We start from the raw sequence: 19,700 nt of genomic DNA, 5'->3' as shown, positions 1-19,700 counted from the left end.
TCTCTCTGACATTGCAGTGGTTATTTTGCTAGCTCTGGTACAAAAATCGGCGGAATAATAATAATATTAAATCAAACGATAACACTGGCCCCGGGGCTCTTCAGCCTTTCGGCTTTTTGACTCTTTAACAGGCTATAACTTCTTTATCAATTGAGCTACAGTCAAACGGATTAGCATTCTGAGTTTGCCAGGACCTTTGGTTTCTGTCGCCAAGAAAACCAGATAAAGTGCCGAACCTGTTTCCGACCTCGTCCATGTTCGAATCCCCAAATGGTTTGTTTGTACCGACGCCGTCAAAAGCAAGGAAACGCTTGCGAGACATCGCCGCTACGACATTGACGTGTCCCAGAACGTCCCGGGATGTTCTGAACCCATTTCAGATGCCGTCCATGTTCGAATCCGTATATGGTTTGCTTGTACCAACTCCGTCAAACGTAAGGAACCGCTTGCGAGACATCACCACATGTGTCCCAGTGAGTTCTTAACCCATTTCTGACCTTGAATCCTCATGTTCGAATCCTCAAAGGGTTTGCCTGTACCAACTCCGTCAACAAATAGTCACCGTTTGCATGACATCACCGCTATGAAATTGACATGTGCCAGAGTTAACCAGAGTGTTCTAAACCCATTTACCACCCAGACAATGTTTGAATCCCGATAATCGCCTCTTAAGACAAGCATGGGTTGCTGAAGACCAATTCTAACCCTCATCTTCAAGGGTAGTATACATACTGCAAAAGACACTTGACGGTCAAAGGGAGATAACCCTAGGTTTTCTGAGCGATGTATTCAGTATTTTGTCAATATTACCACCAGGCGGTGTTACTTTTAGCATGCAACCAAGAACAAAAGATGAGGCACATATGTCCGACTTACTTCATGTCAACTTTCAATAGTTTCTGTGGAGAACCTAACAAGATATGATCTTTGTATAAAGTAAAAAATCGGTGAAGGAAATCATCAAAATCAAAATCCAATAGCGCCGTCACTAAGAAAGATATCCAAAAACGGCTAACAGAGTTTGAAGGGTTATGTAAGGAGACACTTCTCAGAAAGTTTGGATGCATTTCATGCAGTGGATCATGAGGAGATGCGTTTTGAAGACAGGTACTCAAAAGACACTGTGAAAACTTTGAATCCAATATGGCCGCAACTAAAAAAGATATCCAAAATCGGCTAACAGAATTTGATGTGATATGTATGGAGACAATTCTCAGAAAGTTTGAAAAAATGTCATGCAGTTGATTCAGAGGAGATAGGATTTGAAGACAGGTACCCCCAAAACTCTGTGATAACCTTGAATCCAATATGGCGGCCAAACCACGTGACCAATGACCAAAGTCAAAGAACAAACAATGTCAAGGAACTGAAGCAGCAGATACATGCAAGGTTTGAAAGTAAGCGGACAAACGGTTGTGGAGCAGCAGGGCAAAATATATCGTCAAAAAATACTTGTTTTTCAGTTATCTGCCCTTGGCATTTGGGCCTACGGCCTTGGGTTTTTTAAGGGGAATCTAGTACTCAACGGTCTCCATACACACACAAAATCTGAACAAAAACGGGCCAGTGGTTATTTTGCTAGCGCTGGTACAAATATCTGTGGAATAATAAATAATAATAATAATAAAATATAGCTGCAAGCAGCGATGGCGGGCTCCCTATCGTAATTTGAAGCAGCGGATCCTGTTCTCCATTCATAGAAGTACTTTTACAAAATTGCACTTTGGTTATACAGAGTTCTAGTAACCATTGAAACGGAGTTCTTAATGACCCTAATCTATTACCATTAAGGCATTTTCTCCTGCTGTTATATAAGTGCATTCCGATATGAGTAAGGATATATGCACTAATGTGTAGGACTATAATATGACCTGGATTATCAATAGGATATTTCACCTGTCCGTTTTGACGGAGAAAGAAAGTCAATTTTGGCTCTGGACCTGTTTAGCATGGATGATACCAGCATGCAGGGGGTGTAGGTGGCTTCTTGTTGTAATTTGCAGGAAATGGATGTTGACATTTGACATCTGCTAAGGGTTGAGATGGCTTGGGACGTTATCTAACAGTAACAACACATGTGAGTCACCTGTTGTCATCTTGTTGAAGCAATTCAACCAATCAGCAAAGAAAACACCAGTCTTCCAAGCGTTTGTGATAAAAGTTTAAAAGTAGATAAGCTGTAAACGCAATAGAGACCATAGCACTTAAGTATGTTAAGAAAGGGACTGGTTTGTAAACCATAATGAAATTGGTAAATAATACTACCTAAAGTTGGCATTATATCTGGGATGTTTCAGAAAAAAATGGAATTATCAATAATGAACATGTTCGCATTATAAAAGGGTAATTTGATAGTGCGGAAATCCGTTCCAAGGAAAAACAACGCATTTTATAAAAAGAAAACCCAACATGTTATACAACGATCCTTTTAGACAGGGAGCAACTGGATGGATCTACCGTGCAAGTACGGGAAACTGAACTTTCCGCTGGCAGAATGTATTACAAACAGCGTGAAGAGAATCTATACAGAAACAGACTATAGAAGTCGCTACCATCGAACCGAAGTGAACATATAAAATTGTCTGTTATTACTTGAAATTGTGGTAATACAATTATGACTAGTACCAGTAAATTAAAGTTTCAATCACAAAACTACAAAATGCGTGCTTTCTGCTGGCAGAGACTACTGAAAGCAGCGTGAAGAAAATCCATAAAGAAACAGACTATAGAAATCGTTGCCATCGAAACATGAAGTGAACATATAACCCCGTCTGATACTACTTGAAGTTGTGGTAATACAATTATGACAAGTATGAGTAAAATTATCGGCGAGTTCAGCGATATCAAACTTTCAATCACAAACCTACCTTAAATCCCACAGTCCGAAAAAGATTTATGAAGGAGGTGTCCTCGGGGGTGGGGAGGAAGGGTCCTGTTTTGACTGGAGGAGCCCACACGTCGCTCTCGGATGACCCTGCTATAGCTGTCTCGCCATACCATTACCGTGCACGTGAATCACGTTCCAATATGCACCAGACCGACCGACCCAGCCGCATGGGACTGAGGCACGCTAACACACTGTGAGGCCAATAAACATGTATTCGCAGTTCTTTGCTTAACTCTGTTGACAATGTGTATTGTGAATTCGCGCCAATTGATGCAGATATGAGCTTTCACATGACAAAACATACGATGTCGTTATTTACTCCAAGCTACACTGTTTTCTATGCAGAACCGTTGAACATACGAGCGCAAACGTAAATCTATTTCTATAGTCCGTTTCTGCTTGCGTTGTCCATCAGCTGTATAAATACTGTATCTCACTGACCCTGATAACTGATTTCTGTAGTCCATAGCCGAAAACCAGACACAAAGCTTGCGTACTAATGTGTTATATAAATAAACCTATACCACTGGTCTACCGACAATAATGGAGCGTATAGCGCCAAGAGAACGAAATCGTATGCACTAGTATTGCTGTCGATTGAAATGCAGTGAACGGGACTTACTTGTAAATTTTACGGCTGCTTCTTTCAGTGTCTTATGTTTGAAGAGTTCGTAAAGCACCTTTGTCACCCCCACAAAATGACATTTTCAAAACATGTGAAATAAGAGTTTGATGTATGTAGGATTTGTGATTTATGACTGCATTTCAATATCGAATTGCACATGTAAATACTAAAGATTGCCTAGTCTGCCAGTTATTGAATGATCTGGTTAGGAGCAATATGTTGAAAGATGTTGTTGTACATAAATTATGTATAATTTCTCTCTCCGTCGTCTTATTTCCTATGTCGCTACAATTGAGCGTGGTAACAGACATCCCTATTCTACATACACACACAAAATTTGGCCGAAATCGGACAGGTTGTTTCGGAGTTACAGGTGTTTGGAGTTCTGCTATTTGGCAAGTTTATGACAGGGTGCCAAAGAGTACCATTTTTAAAAAGCTGTAGCTCCGTTGTCCATTAAGCTACAGACAAACGGTTCGGTGTTCTGGAATCGCCAAGACATAAGCTATCAGGAAAACACAAGACTTAAGTATGTTTTCTGCTAACTTGGTAGTATGGTACTTGGAGACAAAGTATGGAAAGTTTGGAAGCTTTTGAGCTGGTAGTTTGAACTGAGCAGATTTTGGGAGACAAGTACTGAGGAAAATGGTAAAAAACAGTGCAAAAACCTCTAATCCAATATAGGAGCCAAACGAAGCAATTTTGCTACATTGGATGTGAAGAGAAATTGTTGGGCATCTGATACCGCAGCTGCACAAGAAATTTGGAAGTCATTGGAGCATTAGTTTTGGAGATATCAGCTACTGAAATTGCAATTTTTGAAATTGTTATGAGTTACCTGCCCTTAGTCCTTGAGCCTAGAGCCTTGTAATTTTTGTGGTATCTGCTTCAGGAGCTAAGGTATCTTGCTGCAAATTTTCAAGAGTTTCTGGCTACTGGTTCTGTCGTTACGATTGGAACAAAAAACGCCTGAATAATAAATAATAATAAATAATAAATCGAACAATTACAATAGGGCTCTTGCCTAGTAGGCAGGGAGCCCTAATAATAATAAATCAAACAATTACAATAGGGCTCTTGCCTTGTAGGCAGGGAGCCCTAATAAGAAATCGTTTTTTTTGCGATTTTGGCAGTTTTGACCCCTGGATCGGGTAGCAGGACTAAAAACATTTTCAAAAATTCAAGGTCACCAAGGTCACGGGGTCAAGGTCATTTAGGTAGTCCGTAAAACGAAAATGTACTTTTTTTGGCGAGCTATGACGCGACTGTAATTGCATGTATGGTGGAAGTGATTGGTATTTATGCATTACCCCGACCTGTTCTATCATATGTATAGGTAAATTTTGATGAAATGTATGTCCGCCATCCGTCCGTGGGTCTGTCCACCAAAATCTTGTATTGTCATTTTTCCACGAACTATGTAACGTACAAAGCTGAAACTTTGCAGACATCTTCCCATGGTCTGTAGCTGGTAGTTTGAGCTGAGCACATTTTGGGAGACAAGTACTGAGAAAAATGGTGAAAAACGTAGCCAAAACCTTTAATCCAATATGGCGGCCAAACTGTGCGTTTTAACGACATTGACCGTCGAGGCGAAATTGTTGGGCATCTGCTACCGCAGCTGCACAAGAAATTTGGAAGTCATTGGAGCAGTAGTTTCAAATATATCAGCTACTGAAATTGCAATTTTTGAAATTGTTTTGAGTTACCTGCCCTTAGTCCTTGAGCCTAGAGCCTTGTAATTTTTGTGGTATCTGCTTCAGGAGCTAAGGTATCTTGCTGCAAATTTTCAAGAGTTTCTGGCTACTGGTTCTGTCGTTACGATTGGAACAAAAAACGCCTGAATAATAAATAATAATAAATAATAAATCGAACAATTACAATAGGGCTCTTGCCTAGTAGGCAGGGAGCCCTAATAATAATAAATCAAACAATTACAATAGGGCTCTTGCCTTGTAGGCAGGGAGCCCTAATAAGAAATCGTTTTTTTTGCGATTTTGGCAGTTTTGACCCCTGGATCGGGTAGCAGGACTAAAAACATTTTCAAAAATTCAAGGTCACCAAGGTCACGGGGTCAAGGTCATTTAGGTAGTCCGTAAAACGAAAATGTACTTTTTTTGGCGAGCTATGACGCGACTGTAATTGCATGTATGGTGGAAGTGATTGGTATTTATGCATTACCCCGACCTGTTCTATCATATGTATAGGTAAATTTTGATGAAATGTATGTCCGCCATCCGTCCGCGGGTCTGTCCACCAAAATCTTGTATTGTCATTTTTCCACGAACTATGTAACGTACAAAGCTGAAACTTTGCAGACATCTTCCCATGGTCTGTAGCTGGTAGTTTGAGCTGAGCACATTTTGGGAGACAAGTACTGAGAAAAATGGTGAAAAACGTAGCCAAAACCTTTAATCCAATATGGCGGCCAAACTGTGCGTTTTAGCGACATTGACCGTCGAGGCGAAATTGTTGGGCATCTGCTACCGCAGCTGCACAAGAAATTTGGAAGTCATTGGAGCAGTAGTTTCAAATATATCAGCTACTGAAATTGCAATTTTTGAAATTGTTTTGAGTTACCTGCCCTTAGTCCTTGAGCCTAGAGCCTTGTGGTATCTGCTTCAGGACCTAAGGTATCTTGGTGCAAATTTTCAGGAGCTTCTGGCTACTGGTTCTTGAGTTACTATTGGAACAAAAAAATGCCGGAATAATAAATAATAAATAATAATAATAAATCGAACAATTACAATAGGGCTCTTGCCTAGTAGGCAGGGAGTCCTAATAAATAAATTGAACAATTACAATAGGGCTCTTGCCTTGTAGGCAGGGAGCCCCAATAATAATAACAAACACAACAATTACAATAGGGCTCTGCAGCCTTTTGGCTTGGAGCCCTAAATATAGCTGCGGGCAGCGATGTCAGGCTCTATGATTTCTAGAAGCACTGAGTCATTCGGTTTCAGCCTACTCGAATCCGCTTTATAATACAGTGCATAAGAGTATTGTACAATGTTATTTATAATTTGATATTTCACAGACTTCTTCTTTGATAGGCATTTAGAAGTTGGAGTACTAAGTAAGGATAAGAATTTATGGATGAACAACTTCTTTATTACAATTAAGAGTGGCGTTTCGGTGTAGGTTCTATCACCGTTATTAAGCAAGTGATATACAGAGTGTTGTTGACAAGTATCTATACAAGTAGGAGGCAATGTTTATACAGAAGAGTAGATATTGTTATGTAGCCTGTTATGTACACACAAGGGTAGTGATGACAATCGTCGATGAAGTCAGTGGCATAAACAGAGGATTAAGCCAGTAATATAAACAACGGGATTATGGCTGATTGGGGTCTTTGATGAGTATCAAAATCAAAATCAAATATGGCCGCAACTAATAACTATCCAATCAAATATATATGTTTGATGTGTTATGTATGGAGACAAATCTCAGAAAGTTTGGTAGCATTTCAGAAATGTGGTGGATTCAGAGTCATATGCTTTTGAAGACTAACGGCGACTAACGGGATCGGGTGGTCAGGTTCGCTGACTTGGTTAATACATGTCATCGTTCCCAATTGCATGGATCGATGCTCATGATATCAATCACTGGATTGTCTGGTCCAGACTCGATTATTTACAGACCGCCGTCATATAGCTGGAATATTGCTGAGTGCAGTGTTTAACAACAAACCAACCAACCAACCGTTTTGACAAAATTGTTGGGAGCCAGAGCATTCTTGGGTGTTCTGAACCAATTCCAGTCCCTGTTCATTTTCGAATCCTCAAATGGTTTCCTTGTACCAATGCCGCCAAAAGTAAGACACAGCTACGTAATTGGCATGTGCAGGGGTGTCCCAAATAATAATAAATCAACGATTACAATAGGACAATAAGATTACAAAAATAATCCAGATGATCCCACTCTACATACACACACAAAATTGGGTCAAAATCGGACCAGTAGCTTCCGAGTTACAAGTCTTCAAAGGTCTGCTATTCAGAGGTCTGCTGTACGGCAATTTGTGGCAGGGTGGCAGGGTCGCAGTTTGTGGCAGTTAGTGGCAGGGTGGTAGGGAATCAAATCGTCCGGGAGAAAAATGAGCGTAGCTCCCTTGCCCATTGAGCTACAGTCAAACGGATTAGTGTTCTGAGATAACAAGGACTCTGGGTTATTGTTGCATTGCTTAGACAAAGTGCTGAACCTGTTTCCGACCTTGTCCATGTTTGAATGGTTTGGTTGTACTGACGCAGTCAAAAGAAAGGAAACGTTTAGGGACATCGCCCCTTAGATATTGACGTGTCCCAGAACGACCCGGGATGTTCTACACCCATTTCACACGCAGTCCATGTTCGAATCCACATATGGTTTGCTTGTACCAATGCCGTCAAAAGTAAGGAAACGCTTGGGAGACATCACCCCTACGACATTTACGTGTCCCAGAACGTCCCGGGAGGTTCTAACCCATTTCACGTGCCCTCCATGTTCGAATCCGCATCTGGTTTGCTTGTACCAATGCCGTCAAAAGTAAGGAAACGCTTGTGAGACATCGCCTCTACGACATGCCCCAGAACCTCCCGGGATGTTCTACACCCATTTCAGACTCCGTCCATGTTTGAATCCGCATATGGTTTGCCTGTACCAACGCCGTCAAATGCAAGGAACCGCTTTTGAGACATCACCACAATGAAATTGACATGTGCCTGGGTGTCCCATGGTGTTTTAACCAATTTCCGACTTCGACCATGTTCAAATCCTCAAATGGTTTGCTTGTACCAATGCCTTAAATGCAAGAAACGGCTTGCGGGACATCACCACATGTGTCCCAGTGAGTATTAACCCTAATCTGACCTCGAATCCTCGTGTTCGAATCCTTACATGGTTTGCTTGTGCCAACGCCGTCTAATGTATGCAGCGCTTGTGGGACATCGCCGCTACAAAATTGATGGTTCCAGGGCGTACCAGGATCTTCTTAACCCATTTCTGACGTCCACCATGTTCGAATCCTCAAATGGTTTGCTTGAACCAACTGCATCAAAATATAGTCATTAGTGTCCCAGGGTGTTCGAAACCAATTTCAGACTTCGACCATGTTCGAATCCTCAAATGGTTTCCTTGTACCAACGTCGTAAATCATAGTCACCGCAGGCAGGCTGGACATCGCCAAGAAATTGGCCTGTTCTGGGGGTGTCGGGGGGCAGGGGGGGGTACGGTAGCATTTGGCAATTTGGAAATAAAGTAGCAAGTCAGGGAGCCTGACCACCCGATCCCTATAATCGCCTCTCAAGACAAGCATGATTTGCTAAAGACCAATTCTAACCCTCATCTTCAAGGGTAGTCGACAGTCAAAGGGAGATAATCCTACCTACCTAGATTTACGAGTGCTTCAGTATCTGTTTTTAAATATTACAACCAAGCTTTGAACAAAAAATGAGGTTCATATGACTAAGTAACTTAATGTAAAGTCTCAGTTGTTTCTGTGAAGAACCTAACAAGATATGATCTTTAAAGTAAAATGTCTTCGAAAAAAATGATCAAAATCAAAATCCAATATGACCTCAACTAAAAAAGATATCCCAAGACAGCTATCAAAGGTTTGATGTGTTGTGTATGGAGACAAGTCCCAGAAAGTTTGGAAGCATTTCATTAAATGGATTCAGAGTTCTATGCTTTTGAAGAGATGTACCCAAAAAACACCGTGAAAACCTTGAATTCAATATGGCTGCCAAACCACGTGACCAATGGCCAAAGTCAAAGAACTAAAAATGTCAAGCACCTGAAGCAGCAGACACATGCCAATTTTGAAAGTAATCGGACAGTGGTTGGGGAGTAATAGGGCAACTTAAATCTTAAAAAAATACTTGTTTTTCAGTTATCTGCCCTTGGTCTTTGGGCCTACGGCCTTGGGATTTTTGTGGTATCTGCTTCAGAACACTGGAGTGCCAATTTTGAAGAGATTCTGAGCTGTAGTTCTTGAGTTATGATTGGAACAAAAACGCCGGAATAATAATAATAATAATAATAATAATAATAAATATAGCTGCAAAGCAGCAATGGCGGGCTCCAAGTTACACTGTGCACAAACGTCCATGTTCGAATCCTTAAAGGGTTTCGTTGTACCAAATCCGTCACATGTAGGCACAACTTGCAGGGTATTGCCGCTACGAAATTGGCGTGTGCTAAGTCTGTTCTAAACCCATTTCCGACATCAAACATGTTCGAATCCTCAAAGGGTTTGTTTGTACCAACTCTGTCAAAAGATAGTCACCTTTTGCAGGACATTGGCGTGTTCCAGGGGTGTCCCAAATTTTAATTAAATATTACCACCAAGTGTTGTTACTTTTTTCATGCACCCAAGAACAGAAAATATGATGCATATGATACACTAACTTCATGTAAACTTGCAATAGTTTCTGTCAACAAGCTAACAAGATATGATTGTTAAAGTAAAATTTCAGTATTTTTTTTTATCAAAATCAAAATCCAATATGGCCGCAACTAAAAAAGATATCGAAAAACGGCTATGCTAATTTGTTGTGTTCTGTATGGAGACAATTCTCAGAAAGTTTGAAAGCATTTCATACAGTGGATTCAGAGAAGATAGTATTTGAAGACAGGTGCCCCAAAAACCCTGTGAAAACCTTGAATCCAATATGGCTGCCAAACCACGTGATCAATGACCAAAGTCAAAGAACAAAAAATATCAAAGAACTGAAGCAGCAGATACATGCAAGGTTTGAAAGTAAACGGACAAACGGTTGTGGAGCAGCAGGGCAAAATATATCGTCAAAAAATACTTGTTTTTCAGTTATCTGCCCTTGGCCTTTGGGCCTACGGCCTTGGGTTTTTGGCGGGCACTAGTTCACAACGGTGTACAAACACACACAAAATGTGAACAAAATCGAGCCAGCGGTTATTTTGCTAGGGCAGGTACAAAAATCGGCGGAATAATAAATAATATTAATAAATAATAAATATAGCTGCAAAGCAGCAATGGCGGGCTCCAAGTTACACTGTGCACAAACGTCCATGTTCGAATCCTTAAAGGGTTTCGTTGTACCAAATCCGTCACATGTAGGCACAACTTGCAGGGTATTGCCGCTACGAAATTGGCGTGTGCTAAGTCTGTTCTAAACCCATTTCCGACATCAAACATGTTCGAATCCTCAAAGGGTTTGTTTGTACCAACTCTGTCAAAAGATAGTCACCTTTTGCAGGACATTGGCGTGTTCCAGGGGTGTCCCAAATTTTAATCAAATATTACCACCCAGTGTTGTTACTTTTTCCATGCACCCAAGAACAGAAAATATGATGCATATGATACACTAACTTCATGTAAACTTGCAATAGTTTCTGTCAACAAGCTAACAAGATATGATTGTTAAAGTAAAATTTCAGTATTTTTTTTTATCAAAATCAAAATCCAATACAACCGCAACTAAAACAGATATCCAAAAACGGCTATAAGAGTTTGCTGTGTTGTGTGTGGAGACAATTCTCAGAAAATTTGGAAGCATTTCATGCAGTGGACTCGGAGTTGTTTGCGTTTGAACACAGGTACCCAAAAGACACTGTGAAAACCTTGAATTTAATATGGCTGCCAAACCATGTGACCAATGACCAAAGTAAAAGAACAAAAAATGTGAAGCAGCTCAAGCAGCAGATACATGCAAGATTTCAAAGTAATCGGATAAGCGGTTGCGGTTGCGAAATACATCTTTTAAAAAGTCTTGATGTTTAGTTATCTGCCCTTGGCCTTTGGGCCTACGGCCTTGGGTTTTTGGCGGGCACTAGTACCCAAAGGTCCACATACACACACAAAATGTGAACAAAATCAAGCCAGTGGTTATTTTGCTAGCTCTTGTACAAAAATCGGCGGAATAATAATAATATTAAATCAACCGCTAACACAGGGGCTCTTCAGCCTTTCGGCTTGGTGACTCTTTAACAGGCTGTAACTTCTTTGTCAGTTGGGCTCCAGTCAAACGGATTAGCGTTCTACGTTCGTCTGGGCCGCGTGTTCCTGTCGCACTGCTGAGATAAAGTGCTAAACCTGTTTCCGACCTCGTTCATATTCGAATCCTCAAAGGGTATACCTGTACCAACGCCGTAAAATGTAAGGAACCTCTTGTGAGACATCACCACTACTAAACTGACATGTGCCTGGGTGTCCCAGGATGTTTTAACCAATTTCCAACTTCGACCATGTTCAAACTTCAAATGGTTTGCTTGTACCAACACCATCAAATGTAATGAACCGCTTGCGAGACATCACCACATGTGTCCCAGTGTGTTCTTAACCCATGTTTGACTTCGACCATGTTCGAATCCGCATATGGTTTGCTTGTACCAAGGCCATCAAATGTAATGAACCGCTTGCGAGACATCACCACATGTGTCCCAGTGTGTTCTTAACCCATGTTTGACTTCGACCATGTTCGAATCCGCATATGGTTTGGTTGTACCAACGCCATCAAATGTAACGAACCGCTTGTGAGACATCACCACACGTGTCCCAGTGTGTTCTTAACCCATGTTTGACTTCGACCATGTTCGAATCCTCAAATGGTTTGCCTGTACCAACGCCGTCAAATGTAATGAACCGCTTGTCAGACATCACCACGTGTCCCAGTGTGTTCTTAACCCATGTTTGACTTCGACCATGTTCGAATCCTCAAATGGTTTGCCTGTACCAACGCCGTCAAATGTAATGAACCGCTTGTCAGACATCACCACATGTGTCCCAGTGTGTTCTTAACCCATTTCCGACCTCGAATCCTCATGTTCGAATCCTCAAAGGGTTTGCTTGTACCAACTCCGTCAAAAGATAGCCACCGTTTGCAGGACATCACCACTACGAAATTGGTGTGTGCCAGAGTTAACCAGAGTGTTCTAAACCCATTTACCACCCAGACAATGTTCGAATCCCGATAATCGCCTCTTGAGACAAGCATGGGTTGCTGAAGACCAATTCTAACCCTCATCTTCAATGGTAGTATACATACTGCAAAAGACACTTGACGGTCAAAGGGAAATAATCCTGAGTTTTCTGAGCGATGTTTTCGGTATTTTGTCAATATTACCACCAGGCGGTGTTACTTTTAGCATGCAACCAAAAACAAAAGATGAGGTACATATGGCACACTAACTTCATGTCAACTTTCAATAGTTTCTGTGGAGAACCTTACAAGATGTGATCTTTATATAAAGGAAAAATTCGGTGAAAGAAATCGTCAAAATCAAACAGAGCCGTCACTAAGACAGATATCCAAAAACGGCTAACAGAGTTTGGTGTGTTATGTGTGGAGACAATTCTCAGAAAGTTTGAAAGCATTTCATGCAGTGGATTCAGAGGAGATAGTATTTGAAGACTGGTACCCAAAAAACCCTGTGAAAACCTTGAATCCAATATGGCCGCAACTAAAAAAGATATCCAAAATCGGCTAACAGAGTTTGGTGTGTTATGTGTGGAGACAATTCTCAGAAAGTTTGAAAGCATTTCATTCAGTGGATTCAGAGGAGATAGGATTTGAAGACAGGTACCCCCAAAACCCTGTAAAAACTTTGAATCCAATATGGCTGCCAAACCACGTGACCAATGACCAAGATCAAAGAACAGAAAATGTTAAGCACCCGAAGCAGCAGACGTGTAAAGTTTGAAAGTAATCGGACGAGCGGTTGCGGAGCAATAAGGCGAAATATATCTTCAAAAAATACTTGTTTTTCAGTTATCTGCCCTTGGCCATTGGGCCTACGGCCTTGGAATTTTTGTGGTATCTGGTACCTAAGAACTTGCACATACACACAAAATTTGAACAAAATCGAGCCAGTGGTTAAACTGCTATCTCTGGAACAAAAAACGGCGGAATAATAAATAATAATAATAAATAATAATAAATCGAACGATTACAATAGGGCTCTACAGCCTTTCGGCTTGGAGCCCTAATAAATTGAACGATTACAGTAGGTCTCTTGCCTTTCAGGCATAGAGCCCTAATAAATTGAACTATTACAATAGAGCTGTTGCCTTTCAGGCATAGAGTCCAATAAATAATAAATAAATTGGCCGATTACAATAGGGATTCAAGCTTTTCGGCTTGGAGCCCTAATAAAGAATAATAAACAGAACGATTACTATAGGGCTCTTGCCTATTTTAGGCAGGGAGGCCTGATAATAAAGAATAATGAATAGAACAACTACAATAGGGCTCTTGTCTTTCAGGCATGGAGCCCTAATAAACAGAACAATTACAATAGGGCTCGACAGCCTTTCAGGCTTGGAGCCCAAATAATAAACAGAACAATTACAATAGGGCTCTACAGCCTTTTAGGTTTGGATCCTGAATAATAAACAGAACAATTACAATAGGGCTCTACAGCCTTTCAGGTTTGGATCCCGAGTAATAAACAGAACAATTGAAATAGGGCTCTACAGCCTTTCAGGCTTAGAGCCTGAATAATAAACAGAACAATTACAATAGGGCTCTGCAGCCTTTCAGGTTTGGATCCTGAATAATAAACAGAACAATTACAATAGGGCTGTACAGCCTTTCAAGTTTCGATTCCGAGTAATAAACAGAACAATTGAAATAGGGCTCTACAGCCTTTCAGGCATAGAGCCTGAATAATAAACAGAACAATTACAATAGGGCTCTGCAGCCTTTCAGGTTTGGATCCTGAATAATAAACAGAACAATTACAATAGGGCTCTACAGCCTTTCAGGTTTGGATCCCGAGTAATATAAAGAACAATTACAATAGGGCTCTACAGCCAATTGAGTAAAGTGAAGGTGTGGTTATTTGGCTGGGTGTTGTAATAAGGAACTGATTATTGTGACACTAACAATAAGGAAATTAAGATGTCCATTTGTGGTTGATGATATGATTAAAGCTCAGTGGAGTATGCGCTGGGTAGGTAGGATAGCTGACTGTCAACAGACTACCGCAGACAGAAAAAAACCAGTAGATCTTATTGAAATTAAGGGCGATGATGTTGTGTCAGGATAAATGCATTTGATATTTCTTTGGCGAATTTTGTAACCAACATCGCGCCAAATACTCAGAAAACCTGCATCGGAACGAAGCCCGACAACTGGTCGGATTGAACACGTCGTCAACTGGTCAAGCTACCGATTGTGAAATTTCAATATCTGTTTGCGTTTAGCTGAGATGATCTTTGAACGAAAGTTATATGGGTAGATTGTGCTGGGTTTATTTTTGGAGGAGGAAAATGCAAACTGAAATTAAGCAAGTTGTACGTATAAGAAACTTATTGATTATTTATTGTTTCAAAATATTTGGTTTTCTTTGTAACATTATTAAAAATAAAAGTTGGAAATTATCTTATCTTCACTATCTTAAAAATCTCCCCCTTTGGAGGCAAATCTCCCCCATTTTGAAGTCAAATCACCCACATTGTCATGATGAGGGGTTGACAGGTCTGCTGACAGTGAAGAGGATTTCTGTTGAAAATCTGAAGATTTTATAGTGTAATGTCATCCACAGTTCAGGATTTATGGCTATGATGTATTAGAGGTGGTATGTTTCTGCTGTTTTAGATGCTTGACATTTTATGTTCTTTCATTTTGGTCATTGGTAACATGGTTTGGCAGCCATATTGGATTCAAGATTTTCACCTTAGAGTGCATCTATTATTATTTTTCGGTAAATGATCCAAAATCCTACCTCTCTGAGCCCTTATGCAATGCTTCCAAACATTCTAAGGATTGTTTCAATACTTAAAACATAAAATTATTTTTGCAGGTTTTCTGATATCATTTTTGCTTGTGGCCGTATTAGATTTAATTCTTATTGATTTGTTGCTTTAAAGTTGTAAGGTTCTTCACAGAAACTTCCAAAAGTTGGCGTGAAGCTCTGATGCCATATGTTTCATATTTTGTGTTCTTGATTGCATGTCAAAGTGATTTGGTGTGGAAGCTATATTAGATTAAAACACCCTACTCCTCTGAACCCTACCAATTGAAATGCTTACAAACTTTTTGAGAAGTATCTCCATACTTAATGCATCAAACCATACAAATGCTGTGTCCCAATATCCCCTTTGGTTGCAGCCATATATATGGGATTCTACTTCTGCATTTTTAGCTCTCATAATATTTATTTTTTAAACTATTTCTTTAAAATTCTGTGAAGAAACCATTAAAAGTCGGAATTATGTATCTTTTGTTTTTTTATGCATTCCAAAAGTGATGCCACTTACCAGTTGTGTTATAAATGCTGAGTGTTGGACAGGAGCAAATTTATTTAGCAGCATGTGCAGCATACACACATTGCCAGCATGAACTGAAAGAAATATATGTGTACAGATGTTATATTTAAAGCACTATTTGCCAGGGTCACAGCTAAATGTATCCACTCACTGTAACCTTGACTTTCAGTTCCTACACGGATTGTAACTATTTGATCAGAAATCAATGATGAGGTTTATTGCAAAGAAAATAGACATTTCTTGATAAGTGCATTGTGCTATATTTGTCATTACTGTAAGTATTATTCCTTATCGTGATAGCGTGTTTTCATTTTATGAGTATTAGTACATATGCAGCTATCTTTGTTATTTCATAATTGTATTTCAAGTTGTGAGGACTATATTTTCCTGTATTTATTGTTTTCAAGCACTAGAATACCTGGGGTAATCATTTTTACCATGCATTTTTACTTGGATCATGTATTTGGTGATCCAACTTGCATCAAGTTATACATGAACATCATCATAATACTGTGGTCGACCGGGGGTTATTGTGGGTAAATATATATATTTAAGAACGTAGTGGGTGGGTTAGTTTAAGGGGGAGTTGAACGGCTGACGTAGTACCTATCTTTGTAGTCCTTGTGTGGAAGCTTATGCCCATGCGGGCGTAGTGGCTGGGAAGACGTGACGATGCCACGCTTCTTGCATGCTCGGCTAGGTGGAAGCCATGGTTTGGAGAGCCGAGATGTAAGGAGCGTGTTCATTGGTTGTGTCCGTTTTCCTTGTCACATGGTCTGCGTGTTGGCTTTATAAGCCTACCCTGGGTAGGGAATTGTCAGTCGTCACTCACCAGTATCTGGTAAGCACGGTCAACTCCTGCGTCCTGAACCAGGATCATTCATTATTATTTTAGGGCTTTTGTCGAGGTATTAGATCAAGATGTATGGGTGGGGGAAAAGTAGAGTAGGTATTGAATAGGTTTGTTTTATAGATGTTCTACTTTTGGGAGTTAAGTTAGAGGGGTGGTGAAGAATACAAGTTTTAGTTATAAGGTTGAATAGGTTTACGTAGGTAGGGAAGAGGGAAAATTACGTAGGTAATAGATAAGAGAAGGATTTTGCCCCTGTTGTTTTTTTTCCTGTTAAATAAACTTTAAATCCAACGTCATTCTTTATGTTTTGTTTATGATTAGAATTGGTAAGCCGTTCAGGAGCCTCCTAGAACGTAGAGACAAAAGAATACTGCACAGGGAGAAGAGAACACAACGCAAAACACAGCAGTATAACATCTGACCTTTTGTCAACTATCTCTATAAGTCTACTTTCACTGGGCACCTTTTACAGGCTTTAGAGGGCACCTATTACAATACAGATGCTTAGATGTTGCTTGAGTTTTATGCTCTGTTGTTTCTGTTTTGGAATTATGAGATCACAGTTTTAATCAGAAATTGATACAGTGTTATCTGGGATGATAACTTATACTTCTCATTCTAAATGGAATATTGAGTCAAATATTGACTCATTACTGCACTGCTGTTGTCTTCAGGTTGGTGCCAAGGCCCCTCAAGCAGCAGGCAAGATCCACACTGACTTTGAGAAAGGGTTTATCATGGCTGAGGTGATGGCGTTTGAAGACTTCAAAGAAAATGGCACAGAGGTGGCATGCAAGGTGAGTCAAGGACTACACCCACACAGATGCTTATAGATTTTTAGCTCATACAAACATTCATGGAAACTTAAGGTAAGGCATGTCTGTTGATTGCTGTTATGTATTTGACATATCTGAAACCTCAAGGCCTAATAAAGTTGTTGCGGAAAATTTTCATAGCTTTGATTCCGTTCCATACATGGCTAACATGGCAACCTTATTAGCAGCGTCTTGAAAAGGACTGCCGCCATCTGCATGGAGAGCAGATGGGTCTTAAGTGGTGGGCATGCCTGGAAAAAACATCCTGAAACATCATCTATTTATGGACACTGAGGGTGCATCCCCCATCGGAAAAACATTACCAGCTGATCCCCGTGTTCATGTAATACTGGAAATACTGGCCAACCTTTAGAATACAGTACCACAAACTTTTTAAACACATGACAATACCCTATGATGTAATTTGTAGTATTTTGTTGCCAGTCACAATGCCCTGTGAAGTCTGGGGTCATCGACTGTGCATAAGCTCCTCACAGTGATCTATCATCTCTACACAAAATGTCACTGAATACGCCAAGCAGTGTGGAGAGTTTTGAATATTTGTTTACTAAATATAGCCTGCGTAGCGCATTTTATAGCAAGCGTTAGTTTACGAAAGAACCTTTATTTTTTATATATTTTTTATTTTGTTTTTCTCGTAATTCAAGTGGCTAAAATGGTTATAAATGGGAACTAATATACATATATTATATTTTCAGTTCATTAATTTTCATTATTATGCACAAGAATGCAGTTTATTAGGGATGTTATATTGGCACTGAACACATCCAAATATTGCTAGTGTTAGGGTAGGTTACCCTGAACTCTATTCTTAGCCCTTTGATCCCCTTTACGATCAATCACCCCTTTCCTATCATTAGGGTTAGGTACCCGTTTAGTGGTTATTAGATTACCCGAACTCTGTCCTTAGCCCTTGGATCCCCTTTACGATCAATCATCCCTTTATGATTATTAGGGTTAGGTAAATCTACCCGTTTAGTGGCTATTATAGATTCTATAGCGGCTCCTGATATTCTTCACACAAAAACGTTGAGTAAAAAGGATGAAAGGGTTTTGTGTCAAATACTTTGGCTTCTGGAAACTGTCCTGGAACATTCACACAAGCCACCTTCACCGGCTACATTTTTTCAGTACTGATTCAAAAGCGAACTCACCGTTGTGTCGTCACTCATGCACATGCCTCCCTCGTTCCTTACTATTATCCACATCATCCTTACAGTGTTCCCTACCACACTTTTCTGTTAAATACCATGTCATTCATGTGTACTCGTGAGTTCGACGTCTGACGTCTGATGCCTGGAGCCGTTTTCAGTTCGCACCATATCGGATCATTCCTCGCCACTCGGTATCTTGTAGATTACGGAATGGGACGAGTGTGCTAAATGGCATCGGGATCAATCGCAAGTGTCCATCACCTATTCGACCCTTTTTGTTCCGTTCCGTAACGTCGTAGGCATGACTAGGTAAATTTGCACTTTGTTTCACAGTGTGGACGTAGCTCAGTCGGTTAGCTGTCAGGCTGACAATTCGAAGGTCGCGAGTTCGCGTCCGACGGATTCTCACAAAAACTGGCTGCTTGTCTTTAAGACATTTGACCTACGGCAGAGACCGTCCTCACGAGAAGATGTGGTACCGTATTCTAAAGATGCTCCGAAATACTATGCAACAAGTCGGAACCGAAGTATGCAATATAATCTTATTATTATACTATCTGTATATAAAACGTGTTCATTGTATATCTGAAATATGTTTTATTCAACATTTCATTCAATATTGTTTACATTAAATTTGGCAAAATTGTGTGTGAAATGAAAGGTAGATCGCACAACTCACCATTATTTACATCAACCATGGTCAGATTACAGCTATTGATGCCTTGAAACAGAGAATGGATAAATATATCATAAATGCCATACTTTGACTTGTTAAAAGTCATATTTGAGGCAGTTTGACTATTTTATGTCACCATAACTTTTTCGCAATCAAAAAATACATGAAGCGCAGGAAGTCCCTACGCTGATTGGTAAAATTGTTCGATACACAAGAAGTATCCTGCAATAGCAATCAGCTGTACCAAAGTGCTCTGCCTATGGTTCTTTAATTTTAAACATATATAGTGAAGCCTGCAAATAAAATAGCATGATAATGGAATAGATTATTCCTGATTAAAGAATAATTTCAAAAACAATTTCTTCCGACCAGTGCTTCAAAATTCTTTGAAGTTGTATCATTGGGTACTTTTAACTGAATCACCGGTAGATAGGGAGAAA

General features: G+C 40.1%; 1 protein-coding gene across 1 annotated transcript in view; it reads left to right on the top strand.

Annotated features, from left to right (window-relative positions):
- Window positions 1–19,700, top strand: part of LOC124150121 (obg-like ATPase 1) — a 410,349-nt gene that overhangs the window by 294,556 nt on the left and 96,093 nt on the right. The window contains exon 11 of the mRNA XM_046522047.2: window positions 17,269–17,391. Coding sequence (XP_046378003.1) covers window positions 17,269–17,391 — 123 coding nt within the window. The remainder of the gene's footprint in view (window positions 1–17,268; window positions 17,392–19,700) is intronic.

The sequence above is a fragment of the Haliotis rufescens genome, unplaced genomic scaffold, assembly GCF_023055435.1.
Source record: "Haliotis rufescens isolate VD_foot unplaced genomic scaffold, xgHalRufe1.0.p SCAF_4, whole genome shotgun sequence".
In the NCBI taxonomy this organism is placed as follows: Eukaryota; Metazoa; Mollusca; class Gastropoda; order Lepetellida; family Haliotidae; genus Haliotis; species Haliotis rufescens.
Note: the sequence above shows the minus strand (reverse complement) of the source record. Positions and strands in the feature narration are given on the sequence as shown.